Raw genomic sequence first — 18,773 nt, forward strand, 5'->3', positions numbered from 1 at the left:
TTCAAAGGTCAATAGGAGCAAGCACAAATTACTCTCGGATGCAGTTAAAAGCAAAAGTAGAATATTACATATTTCTCATACAGAAAACTAGTGGAAGACTTGATTTTCCTCTCAAATGTTTCCAGTTATCCCCTTCCACTTGGTGAAAGCCCCGGGGCTCTAACACACTGTAAAGTTTGCTACTGCAGAACAAATGCAGACTTGACATCATTGACAGTTTTCACCTTTTTAATAAAAAGACATTTTAAAACTTTCAAGATTACTCAGCTTTTATTGAGGAAAATATAACATTTAAAAAATTCTCCTTGAATAAGAAATACTTTCAAGCAGAAATTAAGAAAAATCTCTTAAACTTCCTATGTCTTACAGCAAGAACAGATCTTGCATAAAACACATTTACAAAAAGCAGGCTGACGTGATAGTCCATAAATAAAAATTTTCAAGTCTTATCTTTTTACCTTCGTGGTGTTCATTAAAAAGAAACTCACCAAAAAGATCTTTCTTTTCAACCCACCATTTGCATGGTTCAAAGAGCCCATGATAAAGTGCTCAGCTGCATGACTGGCAGTGTAGGGTAGGATACAAGCTTGGACTTTCTCTGATCCAGTTTATTTTTATGGTCTTGAGGTATGTCTTACCTGAAAAAAGACTCCAGTTTCTTCCCTCTGTTTACCCCTTTGGTCTCCTGAAGTTATTCTGTGAGCTTGTGTGATTTTTATCCCCCCAAAATTTTTATATTTCATTACACACATATGTTTCCGGCTTTCTTCAGCTTGGGTTAAGACATACACATGTTCTTCACCTGTATTTTTGAAGAACTGAGGTACATTATGAAGACTGGCTGTACAATGCTGGCTCTATAAAACACAGGAAGAACAAATATTCAGAGCATACATGATTACAGAGGTATTTTTACAAAGAATACGTCATAGGCCTGACAGTTGGTACCAGTGAAAGACAGTTGGTCTAAGGGTATCATCTTGTTATTCCATTCAAAAGTGAAAACAGCAAGAGGCGAGGCATCCCTCAGCTTTCCAATGTTTCTCAAAACGACAGTGTGAGAATTCCAGATTATATTTTCATCACAGTTGTAAACGAAATCTATAAGAAAATGAACAATGCAGATAAAAGCTATTTCATCAGATAGCTTTCCTCTATTTGACAAAAAATCCAAAAGGAACTAAAACAAAGAAAAGAAAGATTTAGAAAGTTAAGGCCAAAAGGCAAGCTTTTCCTATGAAACATCTTAAAAAAACAGAACGCACAAATCCCATCACTTCAGTAATTAGCAATGACAGACAAGCTTTTAGAAAAATACACTGACACCCAGCTCTGCTGTGACGCACCCCTCAGGAAACAGCCCAACTTCTCAGTAAGGCAGACTACCCAGATCCCCCCAGAGGTTAAACCTCCAGAAAGACTGAATGATTTAAAGTTCAGTCTTTAGAAAAGCCTATGTTGTTGAAGATTAGATTAAGACACTAATTTCTGCCACTGCAAAGGAAACTATAACTGTCACTTCCAAATTCTTCAAGTTTTCAAGTCCTGAAGAACCTAAACTGTTTGTTCCCTCAATGTCACAGAGCACCCTTTGCCCAAGTTCAACCCTTTTCATGGAGCAACATAAGAAATGTATCTTTGAACATATTTCATATGTAATAACAGCCTTGTAATGTTTTGCTTCCAATAAAGGACTTAATTACATATCTCAGGTCCTAAATATAAAAAAAAAGCAGAATGAGTAAAGCACATACAGATCTTTGTCCATTTTTTGTGAAGCACACAAATTGCTTACTGTCTGTGTGATTTTAAGGACAAAATGTAATCATTGGTCAACATGACCTAGATCAAGAAAATTAGTGAGCCAGTTCTAATCTAGGGTGAAGAGTTAGTTCCTCCAAGATATTTGTTTTGTTTTTATTAAAACCTTAAAGGGAAAGAGCTAAGTCTCTAGATCATAGAATCATAGACTGGTTTGGGTTGGAAGGGGCTTTAATGATCACCCAGTTCCAACCCCTCTGCCATGGGCCTAGACACCTCCCACCAGACCAGGCTACTTGAGGCCCCATCCAACCTGGTCTTGAACACTTCCAGCAAGGGGCACCCAGAGCTTCCCTGGGCAACCTGTGCCAGTGCCTCACCACCCTCATTGTGAAGAATTTCTTCCTAATGTCTAGTCTAAATCTTCCCCCCTTCAATTTAAAGCCATTCCCTCTTGTCCTATCACTGCATGCCCTTGTAAAAAGCCCCTCCCCCAGCTTTCTTGTAAGCCCCTTTCAGGTACTGGAAAAGCCACTATAAGGTTTCCTTGGAGCCTTCTCTTCTCCAGGTTGAAGAACGCTGACTGTCTCAGCCTGCCCTCATAGCAGAGGTGTTCCAGCCCTCGCATCATCTTTATGGCCTCCTCTGAACCCTTTCCAACAGTTCCATATCCTTCTTATGTTGGGGATTCCAGTACACAGTACACCAGGTGGAGTCTCACGAGAGCAGAGTAGAGGAGGAGAATCCCCTCCCTTGACATGATAGACATGTTTCTTTTGATGTGGCCCAGGATACAGTTGGCCTTCTGGGGTGCAAGCAAACATTGCTGACTTATGTTGAGCTTCTTACTAATCGGCACCCCTAAGTCCTTCTCCACAGGGCTGCTCTCAATCATGTTGTCCCCCACAGCCTGTATTGAAACCACAGACTGCCCTGACCCAGGTGTATTAACAGCACTGGTCCCAGTATGGATCCCTGAAGGACAACACTTTTCACAAATCTCCATTTAGACATCAAGTCGTCGAACACTACGCTCTGAATGTGACCATCCAACCAATTCCTTATCCACCGAATGGTCCACCAATCAAATCCATCTCTCCAATTTAGAGAGGAGGTTGTTGTGGGGGACCGCGTCAAAGGCTTTACAGAAATCCAGATAGATGGTCTTGTTCTCACCTAATAAGCTAAGCATTATCAGGGGCATGCTTTGATCCACTAACCAAATCATGTAGCTTTAAACAATTGTTAAAATAATACATTAAAAGTTCTCCTCTCCACCCAATAAAAATACTGTAAGTAATAGATACTCAGCATTCACATCCAACCCTTCAATGTGACATACACATCTAATCAAGCAAAACACAATACAAAAATATTGTGGCATTAGCTCGATCAGAACAGCTTGCACATCAAGGAGGACTGTAACGATAGGATGCTCTATGGGCTGGCTGTAAGGAAACAAATGAAAAACTAAATGCTAGTGTGGTGCAAGCTAATCTTTGGATTGCCTGTTTGGTTTTCTTCTCTTTTTGCTGTGATTTAAGTCCTTCCAACATTAAAACAACCTTAGAATCACTAAATTGCAACATGTAAGATCCCAAATTAACATCAAAGCCAATGAGATGGAGGAAAGATATAATACATAATTAAGCTACCAGATCTCTGGTGACATCAAGAATGAATACATCAAAATATATCCAAATGCATCAAAACTGTTTACACTCTTGAAAGCAAAAGGTAAAAGTCAAGTACAACCACCTACTTATCACTAATAGTCCACTTTCTCAGAGATGTAACAGCAGAGCTAGGAACTGGGGAATGACGAGAAAACAATGATTTTACATATCAGTCATAAAGAAGCTTTCATGTATCTGAGTGCTGTGAAAAGATAAATTTTGTCAGCTGCTAACAAATGCTACTTTTCTGGCTGAGAAACAAAACCAAAGATTAACGGCTTTACTGATTATCAGTTTGCAGCTAGTAAATGAGAACACTCAAAGTTCAGTCCATTAGTACAGGACTCTCAGTATTTGTTAATACATCAGCCTTCATGATGCCTCTGCAACATCTTTAGAAGAACTGAAATTAAAGATGGATTACTTACTTCTGGTAATACTTGTCCAAGTGTCTCCCGGCTGTGAATGCGCTTCCTGTTGAAAACCCAAACCACACTTATTTCTGCACAAAGCAACGAGGTATCTCGGAAACATCAATCATTTATCCCTCCTCAAAAGGAGAAGGTTATAACACTAGGCTTTGTTCATAATGTTTTAGAATCTCAATGCAATTTTATGGACTCTTAATGCAGTTTTATGGAATCTACAAATTCTGATTCAGACCTGTTGCAATTCTCATCAGAAGGAACTACCTTCAGAAGGAACAATAAGTTTTTGCAATAGACTGCAGCTTTCAAAAAAACAACCCTATTTATTATGAGCTTAGTAAAATTTCAGCATAAATGCTAATATCTGGACATAGCTGATATTCTGATACTGTAGCACCATCTTCTCCAGCATTAGACATCTGTTATTCAGTGTCTGATGCAAGGATACTGACGCAAATACTTTTTTTTTTTTTAACTCCTTCTTCCAACACAGTCAAAGCAGTAAGCAGAGATTGCAAACAACACAGCAATACAAAGACTTTAACAACAAAGGAAAAAGATTATTTTCTATGAGAAATGTCATGTGAGAACATGTCACTACAGTTGGAAACAAAAGCACCCAGTAATGCATTAAGAACATGATAAATGCAAATAGAAACTAGCATTTTTACCTGTCTATTTTAGTTGCTATGACCACCGTAAAATTGCCTTCTGTATCGGGCAAGTAAGTAGAAGGTATAATCACATAACTTCCTGTAGGAAGTCTGCAAAGCTGGCTTACTTCCTGTGAATAGCAGTGAGGTACACAGCTAACCACTGGCTCCAAGTGTAGAAAAGAGGAAGTATGTGGTTTCCAGCTGCTATTAGGCACCTGCAAAAAGACAGAAAAATCCATCTATCTTTCCGTATTTCAGGCCTCACAAATGTTAAATTCCTGGCATACCATAGTCTGGCATGTTCCATATCTATTCCACTCCAAATATTCACTCTTCAGTACAGAGCTATACGAGAGGGATGGGAAAGCTTCCAGAAAACCCAGATGGCAGTATCAAGTATGGATAAATCATTCCTGCTATGTTTGCAGACAGTTTATACAACCCACTACCAACATAGCTCAAAAGCATTTTCTGTCATTTAACCTCACTCTTCCTTGCTGCAGCCTAATGCCCTTGCTTTTCACCTCATGGATACAGTGAACAATGTCCTCTTTTCCAGTGGCCTTGCCTATACTAAAAAGGCATATTAGATTTCTCCTCAGTCTCCTACAGGCATGAAAGATGCCAGTCTTTCAATCTTTCTTCACATACTGATCTTTGAAGCTTATATGATCACTCCTAATGCTCAACTCCAGACTATCCATTTAAGCAACACCTTTTTGTGAAGCACTTTTTCTGAAAACAAAACTGGCTTTCCCTGCAAAACAGCCACCTAAACAGAAGTTTCCCATCCCACTTTTATGTGGTTAACCACAGGCACATAGACATAGAACCTGCAGTTGTCCATACCAAATCATATCTTGTTTTGTTTCAGATCATCAGTTCAATGTATCAGACCTTCTGAATCCTAATCTGGTCTGCATATCCAACACCTCTTGCCAGTGGACAGGTAAGTAATTATTAGTGATGAAGGAAGTAAGTTTTCTTGATTGATTACCAAAAATAGTCTGGTCTCAATCACCAAGGCACTGCCAATTCTTTGCAAATCCTCAAAAAGGTTCATAATTTTTAAAACTAACATAAATGTTGGAAAGATTCAGTGCAACCAGTTACCTGGTTACTATGCTACCCACCTAGTGTGTAGCTGTTCTGAATATTCCATGCACATCCACAGAACCAGCCTGTGTTTCTCCTAGAAGCAGCACATCCCCTGCCAAGTGCAAGGAGTGCTGCACTGACTGGCAGGTTTGATCGTTTGCGGAGTGCAAAGGTAATCAAACTGACCAGAAGAAGCCTCACCTGGAAAATATGGAAACCTATTGGACGGCACTTGCTATCCTGGCAGTGCTGACGGAGGGTAACTTTCACGCTGCTTTTTCCTGGTCCAGCAGGAATGAAGAGGGGAAAGCAGGGATTGATGTGGAAGGAGGGGAAGTTCCTGCTACCTCCAGCACTTTCTCCACTTTTCCAGTGTCCATGCAGCTGCACTGTCTCCCATTCACCTGCTGGGAGTTCTTCACAGAGGGCAGCATCTGCAGGTGGTGGTTTTAGCTCACTGTCAAACACAAAAGAGACAAGAAACTAAATACATAAAATCTGCATGATTTCACAAGCACCAGAGCACCACCTCAGACAGATGAACTATTATTAGTATTACACAAACACAATTCTTCCCAACTTTCAGCACAAAGTAAAAGAGAAGGACTTAGAATTGGACAGTTTAGTAATTCACAGAAGTCCATGAGAACAACACAGCATATGCAAACAACACGCTAAGAACAGAGATATTTTTGTACATTCATGAAGTAAGGCAACTTCCACATTTTATCTCAATACTCTTGTGCTATTCGTCCTATTTGAAACCAATACAACTGACAGTGTCTCCTGGAGTACACAAGCGCCTCAGTAAGTTCAAAGCACACATTGAAATCTTTTTTTTTATATTCACTATGTCTTTAATCCGAGAAAACTACCATTTTACCTCTGAATTGACCACTGTAACATCAACCCATCCTAGCCCAGCATCACTTTTCACAGCTATATGAACAATTTGGTATCATTACCAGTTATACCACACATAAAGTTGTACTTCAACATAACTCGTAATGTATCATCTGTCCTTATTTCCAGTTTTCCAGCTGAGAACATAAAACAGTTATGTTATTCTGTGATTGTCCATGCTAGACACATATCTAGGCTGGTATCTCTGTTTTGGCCCAGGGAAGTCTTATAGTTCATGGCAATACTAGAAATTTTATCCCATCAGTGAAAGCCCAACATGCTGTAGAGGTGAAATAGGTCCAGAAACCAAATACATTGCTGATAGGGAGTACAAAACATCTTAATTTTCCCATACATTGAGAAAGAACTTCCACATATTGAGAAATATCTTCTGCAGAAATCCATTCAGTTCTTTTACAAAACATGTGCTTTGTCAGAGCACTAGGCTGCAGTTCAGAGTCAAGATGCTACTCACCTGACTACTTCTGACTAATATTTTAGCAAGAGGTAAAAGCAGCCTCAGGAAAAAAAAAAACAAGGAAACAGAACACTACTCACACAAATTCAAAGAAAAAAAAAACAATGCTGCCCGTTGGTCCCCTGCACAATCTTTCAAAAATACGTTGAACATCTACACTTAGTGCTACACTTCATACATTTGTCTGTCTATGTCAATGACTAAGAAATTGTCTATTTTGTTTTAAACCTACCTGAGAGAGATCCTTCCAGTTGAAAATACACGAAGCAAGAAATTCCCTACTGCATCTTTCAGAAAAGTGCTGGGAACAACAAGATAAAACCCAGGCGAAAGGTCACAGCATACATGCACTTCTCTGTCATAGGAATGGCAGATGGTACCTACAACTGGAGGAGCAGAGAGGGTCTTTGGAAGATTAAATCGTTTCTTCTCCACCTAGAACAGATGCATAATGATGTGTAGTGGCTTAGGAAAAATGAGGAGTTTTTAATAGAACTAAAAATGATTAAATATTGCTTAAAACATTTTTAAACTTGCATAGATTTACAAAAGGAAACAAGTAAGGAAAAAGGTATCAGCAGATAAGCTGAACACCAAAGAGGAGCAGGAAGAGTTAACATTCAGGAGGAGTAAGTTTAGGAATAGTGTTTAAATAATCACCCTGAAATATCATGCATCAGTTTGGAACAGTCCCTAAGGTTCTGCTACTTGGCACTTAATTTTAAGAAGAAAGTACTAGTCCCCTAACAGCCTGTACAGGCAGTAACTGCACTGAGAGATAAACAGGATCATCCTAATGTAAATCGGCAGTGTAGAACAGATGAACAGTTGAATCGTAACCAACTGTCATGGGAAATGAGTGATTTTGCCCAGATGTTTCTGAAACGCTTTAAAACTTGTATTTGCAAAATAAAAATGTCACCCTCTTATTATTACCTTCCATACATGCAATCCCACAGCCTGATAATTCTTCCTTTGTACACCTTCAGTCAAAGACAGATTTTCCTCTGCTAAGTGAATCAGATTTTTAATCCTTCCAGCCCAGTCAGCACTGTATTTTCTGTGTTTCTGCAGCAGAGCAATGCACACCTCGCTCTTTTCACAGACTCTCAGCCAGAACTTCGGGTTGGTAGGGAAGCTGCTGTTGTTACGGCAGCCACCTGCAGACTGGCCTCTCACCCAGGATCCAAAAAGATTCTGCGAGTGATACAGCACTTTCTCTAACAACATAAGAGAAAGACGGTGCATATTTCAGACACCAGAGGCTACTTAATTTAACACAACAGATGCATGGCAGAGATTCCCCAGCCCAAGCACACAGGCTGCTGTAGCCCTGACAGTTTCTCTGAGCAGATATTCATGACTAGGACTTCAAGAGGCGTGAGAATTAATGTCACAACTGGTAATGGCAGATTGATGACATGATTTTTTACAACAGGAAACTTCATTTAGAAATTTGGAATTCATCTCCCATTAAAAAAAAAAACAAAAAAACACATGGCTGTCCAGAAGAGCCACCTTTTGATGGAGAACACTGATCTCTCAACTAACTAGCAAGTAACTAGATTTCAGAGAAATATCACACACTCCTCTAGAGATTTACAATTCTCCTCTTGTCCCTCTAGTCTTCCCAGTAAAGACAGGAAAGGCCTATGGGTCTGAAGGAGAGGGAAAAACAGAGAAGGAGAAATTATGGTCTAGTTGCCTCCATTTGCAATTCAAATAAGTTTTTCCTATTGATATAACATTTATATGAGAAAGAAGTCTTCTCATACTCCACCTGTGTAGAGGCTCTGAAGTTGTCCTTCCTCATTGATTGGAAAACCCATGGTAATCTCATCAAATTCCCTGAAAAATTCTTCTTCATCAACCCAGAATTCTCCCTCTTGGATCTGTGAGAGCAGTTCTGAGGCAACTACTGGATCTAGTCGGCTCCACCCTTGTCCACTGCACGCAAGACAAAAGTTAACATTTAGTTCCTTGCCAGATAAAGTTTCCTACCAACACTATATCAAATATCCTATGGGCAAGACAATAAGAAGTTTCTTCATTTTATTGTCAAATACTTGCATTTAGTATTTCCTGTATACACACTGCTAGTCACTGAGAGGGATAACAGAAAGCAGGGATCACAACATATCAAAGAAAACTTAGAAAAAAAATTAACAACAAACTGGACACAGCAGCAGACTTACAGGTGAAAGAGCTACTTTGCCTACAATAGCACAGACTGAAGCGCGAGAGCAAAATAAAGATGTTACTAGTTGTTACAAATAGTAACAAAAAAACCTGCACAGTGACTGTTCTGAAAGGCTTTTCGTACAGTGAACATCCAAAACCACTGCCTGTATGAGGTAGATAGTTATCCACGAATCTGCTGGCTAAGTTACAATCAGCCAAGAATTTGAACATCTGGCTATTTAGGGCCCATTAAAAGCTCATACTTTAAACATTTTGGTTGTTTCACTAACAACAAAGAATAGTTCTGCACTCGAATAAAACGGGGCTCCAAGGCCACGCAATGAAATGCTATCCTCTTGCAATTACATAGCAACTTACTGTTTGGCAAAGAAACAAGAGATCAAGTGTATAACCAAAACTCTCCCAAAAGCAAAACCTACCAACTTAAATCTCAATTAATGCGCTTAAGCCATCTTTTTAACTCAGGAAAAAAATATTTCTCTTAAATGTTTCTTAACATGACCATATTTTACCATATTTTAATGCTGGAAACTTGATCTTTGGGTCAAGAACTGCATGTTCTTTTGTGCAGTCTAAATACGCTAACAGTTTTCAAAATAAGCCAGTAGGGTCTGCCCTTTCAGTCTTGTTACCTTGCTCCAGAAACTGCTAAACATATTTCTGCATTTCCTTTAAAACAGATCTCTTTTATATCTGTATCTTTTACTTTATAGCTACTCTTCTTCATTTCTACTCAATTCCAGCTTCTCCTACTCATATGAATATACAGAAGTGAGAGCACACAAGCAAAACACATAAACATCTTTCCTTTTGCTGTATTTTTTATACACTCTCTTTAGCTTGTCTTTGCAACTGAGAAAGATCAAATTACAAGAGCCAAAAAGCTACTTATAAGTCATAAGTATCGTATAAGCAAAGATACTTAGATCAACTAGAGAACAAAAAAGCACCCCAAAAATCAGAAACAGAAAATAAACCAATAACTTAAATTTCTCTATGAAAACATATGATGCCTTGATAAACACAAACATTTGTTACTAAAAGTATAGATTACCAGAACTAACAGATCAAAACAACTCGCCTTAGAACAAGTGAGCTGTGTGAACTATTGAACTCTCCAAAGAGCTGCATACAAACTGAAGCCTCTCTCCTTCACAATTGCCTACGAGCAATATCTGCCTACACAACACATAGGTATGCTTTGTGCTCCAGAACTTTCACAAAAGATTTTCCAAATGAAAATAAACCTACTCACCCTTCACACCACGGACCTCTCCAGCACCGCCTCCCCCAAGGATTTCGGATTCGTAGTAGGAAAATTTCCTTGCCTGACAATTCAGACAGATTCAATGTGTCTATCACAATAAATGCATGAAATTCTCCCAGTTCGCTTGCACCTGAACAGGAAAAAAGAAAAAAAAAAAAAAGTCTTTTACAATGAGTAACACTAAACTCTCCTCTGAAAAAAGGTAATTTTGAGATAAAAGGAAATTGTTTTCAAATCAATATAAAAACAGCACAATAAAACTGAACAGTTCATTTTATTTGTGATTATATAGAAATAAAATAAAATAAAATAGAAGTTTTAAGGTATATTAACTCGCTACTTGATCTCAAACATCCACAGAGACTCAGTACTGAAATTCATTGGGGTTTTTAAACAACCTGAGAAACAACTTTTTTACGTGCTTTTTCGGGGTGGGCCCAGTAGGTGTTTGTTTGAGAACTGACCTATCAGCATCTATTATAATATAAAAAGCACTCCTCAAAAGCACCCCTCCATCCTGAACTCAGCAACATTCTTAAATCCTTATTTATCCAAGGTTATATAAAATTGCACCATGAAATTCATACAATAGTAGAATCAGCACTATGCATTTGCCGGCTGCCTTGTGTGCTGAACCCTGTTAAACAGGAACATTTACTTTAAAAACGTCTAGAACTTTACTATTACCTTGTCTGGAATCGAGGACTGAGCAGCTTATTACACACTGTTCCTTCAGATTCATTAACCTTCTAAACACTGCTTTCTCCAAAACCATGCCAGTCTTCTCTTTCTCCACATTACTTCCAGAGCCTTTCAGGGTCCATCTTTCAGCAATTCCTCCAGTCAAATCAACCAAAGCATCCGCCACCTGTCCTGCCCACAACTGTTCATATGATCCATGCACTCTATTTTAAAGAAAAAAGAGAAAAGTTTCTACACAGAGCAGAACTAAAGAAATGTGGTCCTTATGGACATTCAACCCCACCCTATACCATAATCATGACTGTACCCTACCTCATATCCTGAAGTAGCCAAGAGAAAATACATGCTATTTCATTTATGCAGAATACAACACCTAAAGGACACTAGACATTCCACTGTTTGATCGGAAGTTTATTACATTTCATTCCATAGAATGGAATCCATTCCATATTCATATATAGAAAGCACTCTAGTCTAGTACTCGTCATTTGTACTTCATTATCTATGCACTGTGTCCTCTTTCGTGATACACTAACTGCATTCTGTATAAATACGTACTATTTCTTCCTCTTCTTGCATTACTCTTTATTATCTCTCCACAAACAACCAGAGCAGCACTTCCTTCAACAATTTAAGTAAATCAAGAGCCTACCCTACCTGAACTAGTGGATGCAAGAATAGCAAAAGAAGTCAAGACTATAACAGAACAATAAGACAAAATAGAATGATAAGATCTCTACAGAAAATAAAGAATATTACCTTTCAAAGCTACAGAGAAGATTTAACATGTCACTGATGCTCCACAACTTCTGCCCAATGTATTTACAGTTGCCTAAATTACTTCACACTTAGAAGTCTTTTTCTGCCCTCTACTGGCAATGACACAATCTTTCGTCCAAGTTCTTTTGGACATTCGAGGGCCATCTTAGCAGTGCGCTTTGTCTCCAAATTGTTTTGCCCATCTGGGCAGCATTTTGATGGGTGTGTCATAAAACGCAAACTAGCTGCCTTTTCAAACATGTTAACAAAACGGTTCTTTCTTCTTGAAATAATAAGCTATCAAGCTAAGCCAAAGAGCAGTAAAATTCATATAACCAAAGCCTCAACTAGCATAAATTGATGTAATGTTGTTGCTTCCCATGACAATACTTGCATGCTTTCTGCATTTCCTTGAGCCCTCAGCTGCCCTCAAACGCTGCACTAGTAAAATATTCCCCTTATTCAATAACTTAGATAACCAATGGATAGTGACTTAATGAACATCATTTGAATCTTGCTAATTCATTGCAGTTCTTTCATCATAATTCTCTCCCTAAGACTATCTTAGCTCATATGCAACTAGAAATGCATCTTACAGATCTACAGTACAGCAACTTCTGCACTACTCAGTATGGGAAAGGGAGCAGCCATTGTGCTTTACATTGAATAATACACAGATCTATGCCTAAAGTAGTCAGATAAAATAAGTAAGGAGAAGATACACAAGCACTGTGCCTCCCTTTACTTCCCCCAATAAAGGTGTTCACATACTTTGCATAAGCTTTTTCCAATAGTGGAAGCCAAAACAAATCCTCTGTCTGACACTGGGAAAAGCAGAGTTTACCACCAAGGCAAGGCAAACGATCATCGATGGTCACTTCCACCCAGTGTCCAAACTGCCAGACTCTACACGTGAAACAGCCTTGATACAACTCATCCGTCCAGCTGGGCTGGCCTGGAGGGATTACCTAGGTGGAAAAAGTGAAAAACCAAGATAAATAATGAATTTCTTTGTAAAGAAACTCAGTTTAAAATATACCAAATATCAACCACCTATAATGATCACAGCAAAAAATATCACAACAAAACCATTAAAACCAGGCGTAACTAAGCTCATATGGAGGCTTGGGATTCAAGGACGATATACAGATGTAAATTACGTGAAGAAAAATTCCTGAAACGTGAAACAAGAAACTTCTCTATACCTTATTCAGTAGATATTTACTCTTCTGCAAAGCTACACAGGCACACAGGAACCAACAGTCTCCCAAAATTCCTTGTTTCACTTGCGCATCCTGCAGGTGGTTTGAAAATAACCGAGGTGCAGAACAAATGTCCTAAAATTAAAAGAAGAGTTAAAGCCAAATCCTATATGATATTCTAAGAAGGTCCATGTTTAAGGGAATGGGAGGTCTCCAGAGACCTTTCACAAAATAAAGGCATTTTACCTGTAGAAGATTTCCTTTTCAGACACAGGCTAAGTAAGCAATAACAAATGACTGCCTTGTGGATATTTTACAGGTACCTTATGCGAGATAGATCCAGTTCCTACATGAATTTTAGTACACGAATGTCACCATCAGCCTTAGCAGAGGCACCAGTAAGTGAAAAACAACGTAACCCCTCAGGTACTTGCCAGACACATGATCAACTGTGACAGAACTGATGCCACTCGGATTGAACTGCACACCCCAAGCTACAAAAACCTCCCAATCAACATAAGAGGAAAAACCTTTCCTAGGGTAAATAATTACCAGATTACTTGGTAGCAAAAGAGGTAATTTCAAAAGCAAAGTCCTAAATGATTAATTGGACCTGAAAGTGAGTTTTAAAAAAATGGTTCTTCTCTCAAAGAAAAAAAAAAAAGTTTCAAAAGTTACATAACAGGATTTAAATCAAAGCTACAAACAAGTGCCTAGTCTTAAAAACTCCAACTTGCGTATTCTCAACACGTACATAAATTTGGTTTATCACTTCTCTATTTATAAACAATAGAATCATAGAATGTTTTGGGTTGGAAGAGACCTTAAAGCCCACCCAGTTCCAACGCCCACGCTATGTGCAAGGACACCTCCCACCAGACCAGGCTGCTCAGAGACCCATCCAACCCAGCCCTGATCATGTCCAGCGAGGGGCATCCACACCTTCCCTGGGCAACCCGTGCCAGTGCCTCACCACCCTTACAGTGAAGAATTTCTTCTTTATGTCTAATCTAAATCTTTACCCTTCCAATTTAAAGCCATTCTCCCTCATTCTATCACTACATGTCTTTGTTCAATGCTAACTACTATTTACTACCTTAAAGTCCAGTTCTGCTAAAACCATTTTTTACACCTTAAAACTCACCTTAGGTCTCAACCAAGAGATCTCGCCTCTAAACTGGGCGAGCGGGGTGCTGTAATCAAAGAATATAGAGGCGTCACTGGCTGGAAACGTGGGGTCTGTGTAAAGGTCTCTTTTCACGGTTAACTGCTTTTTCTCTCCCAGCATTTTCTACACAATCCTAAGCAGCTTTGCTGGCTGTGGCCACAACTTTACATTGCCAAGGACCAACCTACAACATAAGCGAGCATTACTCGGGAATTGTAACAGAGAAACAAACTAGCAAAATGGATTGATTTGGTAAGACAAAGCCTCTCACTTTTTCCATGGAGCACTTTGAACCACGCCATCGCTGGCTTCTGTCAGCAGCTGATACCACCCTGGAGGTCTCTGGCTCTGCTGGGGAAGAGAAAGGGTGGGGGTTCAGACAAGAATTGCCCCCCAGGGGCCCATCAGACCCTGTCCCCACCCCCCACCGTAGGACCCCCACCAACACCCCTTCCTGACAACTCACCACAATACCCACCTCCTCCTTCCCAGAGCACCCCCTCCCAACACCCCCCAAACAGAGCCCCTCCTCGCTGACACACCCCCCCATAGCCCCCTCCCAATACCCACACCCTGACGCCTCCCATCACAGCCCTCTCATAGCCCCCTCCTGACACCTCCCAAACACAGCCCCCCCCCTTCTGATATCCCCCCCACCCTGGCACCCCCACAGCCCCCTCCCGACAAGCCCCCTCTAAACACTCCCCAACTACAGTCACCCCATATCCCCCTCCTGACATCCCCCCAAAGCCCCCTCCCCCATCCACAACCCCCTCTGACACCTCTCACCCTGACACCACCTCAGTCTCCCCGACAACCCCCTCCACCCTGACACCCTCCATAGTCCCCTCCCAACACCCCTCCCCACCCTGACACCCCCCTAACCACAGCCCTCACATAGTCCCCTCCTGACATCCCCCCATAGATCCCTCCCAACACCCCCGCACCCTTACACCTCCCACAGCTCCCTCCTGACAGCCCCAACCACAGCCCCCCCCCCCCCCCCCGGCACCCTTACACACCATGACACCCTTACACACCATGACACCCACCCTGACACCCACCCCGACACCCCCACATCCCGACACCCCCACATCCCGACATCCCCACGCCTCCTCACCCCACCGTCCCCAGACCGTCCCCGCCCTGCCGGGCCCGCAGGTAGCGGCTGGTCCGGCAGCCAATGAGGAGCCGCCGGGCGGTCACGTGTCATGCTGGGCGGGGCGTCTCCCGGCGTGCCCCGCGGCGGGAGGAGGGCGCGCCGCGGTCGTGGGGCGGGGCGTGGGGCTGTGGCAGAGGCGTGAGGTGGCGGCTGTCGCCCGGCGCTGTCTCGGGACAAGGGGAGGGTCCCGCTTTTCAAGGCTTGTCACAGAACGCTATTCCAGGGGCTGAGCGGACACGGGGCACTCCTCACACGCTGGTGGCAGCGCTGCGCGGTGAGATGGGAAAGAGGACACGGTCCAAAACACACCGGAGCGCACCGGCTCGCTGCGAACCGCAAAGAGCAGAGATGGGAGAATCAGTCATGGAGTCATTTAGGTTGGAAAAGTTCTCTAAGATCAAGCCCAGCCGTCAGCCTGATGCCACCGTGCCTGCTAAACCACATCCCAAAGTGCCGTATCTACACACTCTTGAGCCCCTCCACGGACGGAGACTCGGCTCCATCACTCCTGGGCAGCCTCTTGCAGTGCTTCGCCACTCTTTAGAGAATTATTTCCTAATATTCAATCTAAACCTCCCCTGATGCAGCTTGAGGCCGTTTCCTGTTGTCCTACCACTTGTTACTCATTTGAAGTGATGCCAAGAGACCAGAACCCGCCTTGCTCCAACATCCTTCCAGGCAGTTGTAGACAGCAATAAGGTCTCCCCTCAGTCTTCTCCAGGCTAAAGGCTCCCAGTTCCCTCAGCTGCTCCTCCTAAGACTTGAGCAGGAATAGAAGGCCGTTTAGACCATCCTTCCATAAAGCACTGCTAGTGCCAAGTTTGGAGCAGGGTCCTGGCGTGCTGAAGCAAACTGCTTGCTTTTTCATACCTGGGTCCTTTATGTCAGCGTTTCTGAAGTTCCGGTGTGGTCAAGTACACAGCCAGTGTGAGAAGACATAAAGTTTACCAAAAAAAAAGATGGTTTTCACTCAACTGTAGTGATGGGTTTGAATCTAAAGGTTGTGAGGTTATGTCACCATTTCCTGGGGCCAAGAGGTTGCCTTAACCACAGAGATCCACAGAAACACCCATCTGAGTTGTTGCTATCAGAAATAGATACAGAAATCTCCGTCTCAAGGCTTTCCTCAGCAGGATGGAAATACTGTTAGGTAACAGCAGTGGCTGCCCAACCCCTGACTGATGCAGAAATACATTCTCTGCCCCTTGCACAGACACAAGGTTTCTCCCCTGCATACTGCTCATTTAATCAACAAACAAGACTTTTCGTGTTTGAGTTTTGACCGTTTGGGGAGCAAAGGAAACATTGCCGCCAGTAAGAATAAGGACCCCTCTTGTCTATAGCTCATGCCAAAGAGCTGCAGCTGCACAGGCTATGAGTGAGCAGACACAGGAGGGGTCTGTTGGGGGAAGGAAAGGGAAAAAAAGGCCTCTGTCTCAGAAACAGTGAGGCTCTCATCTGTGTGATTTCACCCTTGCTGCTTGCTTTAGCAAACAGCGATCACAGATCACAACTGTATTAATGCCATGAAAGGGCAGATTCTAGAAAGCACTGTGAATGTTGAGCTCAAACTGTAAATATGGTATATCCAACCTGGAACAGTGAACTAGTTAAACACGTAACAGTGTTTATGTATGATGCTGTTAGGAGAAGGAAAGACATGGACAGTATCTTGGCCTCCAAAATATCTGACGTGGTTTTCTTGCCCCACTGCAAAGTTGGAAACAGGCAAATTCATACAGAATGCAGCTGGTGATTTTTTTTTTTCTATTAACCCCAAACTCTTTGGAACAAACCCAGCAGAGAATTTTTTCTGTTGCCTATTGGCAATCCTGCTGGATTAAACTATTCCTGAAGAGAGAAACACAGGCCTATTCAGACAGCAGGCTTTGAAGATAATAGTTTAAGACAAAATGACACTAGCCTTTTAGTTAATCTGTTTCTTAGTGCACTCTACATAGGTGCTTCATATTTCCTTCTGAACGAGGAAAGAGGACACAGAGAGGTTGAGTCCAGTTGCTATGGAAATTTAAACACTTAAAAGGGATTTGCATCCAGTTAAATAGGCAGCTCATTTCCATGTGAATTAAGACTATCATTTGACAGAGTAGTATTTGATATTTTCATGCTGATTTTCCAGTTTTTAGGTTTCATCAGCCTCATGTTTGCTCTCATCTCCATCTCGAGATGGTTCAAGGACAGAGACAGGTAAAAGTGATTAAGCATTGGTGGTCAAGGCTCAATGTGTGTGTTGGTTTCTGCAAATTCTGACTCACAGTTGTTCAAATTGCACAGGGAAGTTCTTCCAATTATTTGGATCCTGATACCAAGCTTAGGAAGGCAAAGGCTTAGTCTCCGCAATACCACTAGTCTGGCAGTGGTCAGAGGTGTGTTGGAGCACAGAATGTCACTTTGCTCAAGAGAGATTTTGGAGTGGACATTGGGGGTTTATGCTCAGAAGAACATGTTATGGAAGAAGTCTCTGATTATTTCCCTGAGCCAGCCAGAAGCAGCCTGGTACCACAGTGCTTTCTTCAGCTATTTGGAAGATATGCTCAGTCTTCTTCCAGACAGAGTGGCTTGGCCTAAGGAAGACTCCCACTGATAGACAAAGATCTCCCTCATTCCCTCAGGCACACCCAGAGGCAGAGCACAGCTCCAGACTTCCAAGCTGGCTACCACAACAGACAAGGTCAGAGTGATACAAGACACCAAAATTAAAACAATGCACAAAGCTGATGCTTCCCTAGGCTATACACCTGGAATGTCGACCTGTTATTATGACTTAATCCCCGTGACACTTTCCACCAAATCACAGGAGCACTCCCACTCTTTCTTACACCTTGCATCTCAGCAAGTATGCTTTTGGAAAAGGGTCCAATGCCTTGCAAAACCCATTAATGCCATTTCTTAAATTGTAGAGGGACTTTTCTCTAGTGTATTAGAACATCTTCCTTGTGAGGCACAGAGTATGCTATGTTCAAGATAACCCTAACTCTCTTTACAAGAAGTCAGAGGGATAAGACTTGAGCTTTCCAGTGCAAAAGGTGCATGCACATAGAGGAGTGAGGGGAACTATTCCCACAGGCTCAATTATTTAATGCAACCAGCTAGTCTACCTCTGTATAGAGTGAAAAGTCACCTTCAGTGTATGGAATAGCTTTTCTCTACACTTCTTTACCTATAATTCAAGGTTACCATGTCCATGTAAGACACGCTCTAACTGGTGTCCAAATTACTAAAGTAATTAATGAAAAAAACCACAATAAATGCACAATGAAAAAAAAAATCTTTTTAAGATGGTACAGAAT

General features: G+C 41.5%; 1 protein-coding gene across 4 annotated transcripts; it reads right to left on the reverse strand.

The window, feature by feature from the left end:
- Window positions 1-253: 253 nt before the first annotated feature.
- On the reverse strand, window positions 254-15,475 carry CAPN10 (calpain 10). 4 transcript variants are annotated; one of them, XR_008451295.1, is made up of 15 exons: window positions 15,421-15,474; window positions 14,572-14,648; window positions 14,277-14,484; window positions 13,136-13,267; window positions 12,702-12,898; window positions 11,157-11,374; window positions 10,458-10,599; window positions 8,781-8,947; window positions 7,937-8,220; window positions 7,233-7,435; window positions 5,821-6,076; window positions 4,537-4,736; window positions 3,866-3,911; window positions 949-1,101; window positions 257-857 (listed from the first exon to the last, which is right to left on the reverse strand). XR_008451295.1 is itself a non-coding variant. In XM_054074716.1 (14 exons), exons 3-14 carry the CDS (start codon window positions 14,418-14,420, stop codon window positions 1,072-1,074), a joined length of 2,019 nt encoding a protein of 672 aa, XP_053930691.1. In that variant the 5' UTR covers window positions 14,421-14,484; window positions 14,572-14,648; window positions 15,421-15,474; the 3' UTR covers window positions 257-1,071. The 4 variants fall into 4 exon arrangements, 3 of the variants coding, with proteins under 3 accessions (XP_053930693.1, XP_053930691.1, XP_053930692.1); XM_054074716.1 differs by having other exon boundaries at window positions 257-1,101; XM_054074717.1 differs by having other exon boundaries at window positions 257-1,101; window positions 14,572-14,651; window positions 15,421-15,468.
- Between the last annotated feature and the right edge of the window lie 3,298 nt (window positions 15,476-18,773).

This window comes from Cuculus canorus, chromosome 9, assembly GCF_017976375.1.
Source record: "Cuculus canorus isolate bCucCan1 chromosome 9, bCucCan1.pri, whole genome shotgun sequence".
Classification (NCBI taxonomy): domain Eukaryota; kingdom Metazoa; phylum Chordata; class Aves; order Cuculiformes; family Cuculidae; genus Cuculus; species Cuculus canorus.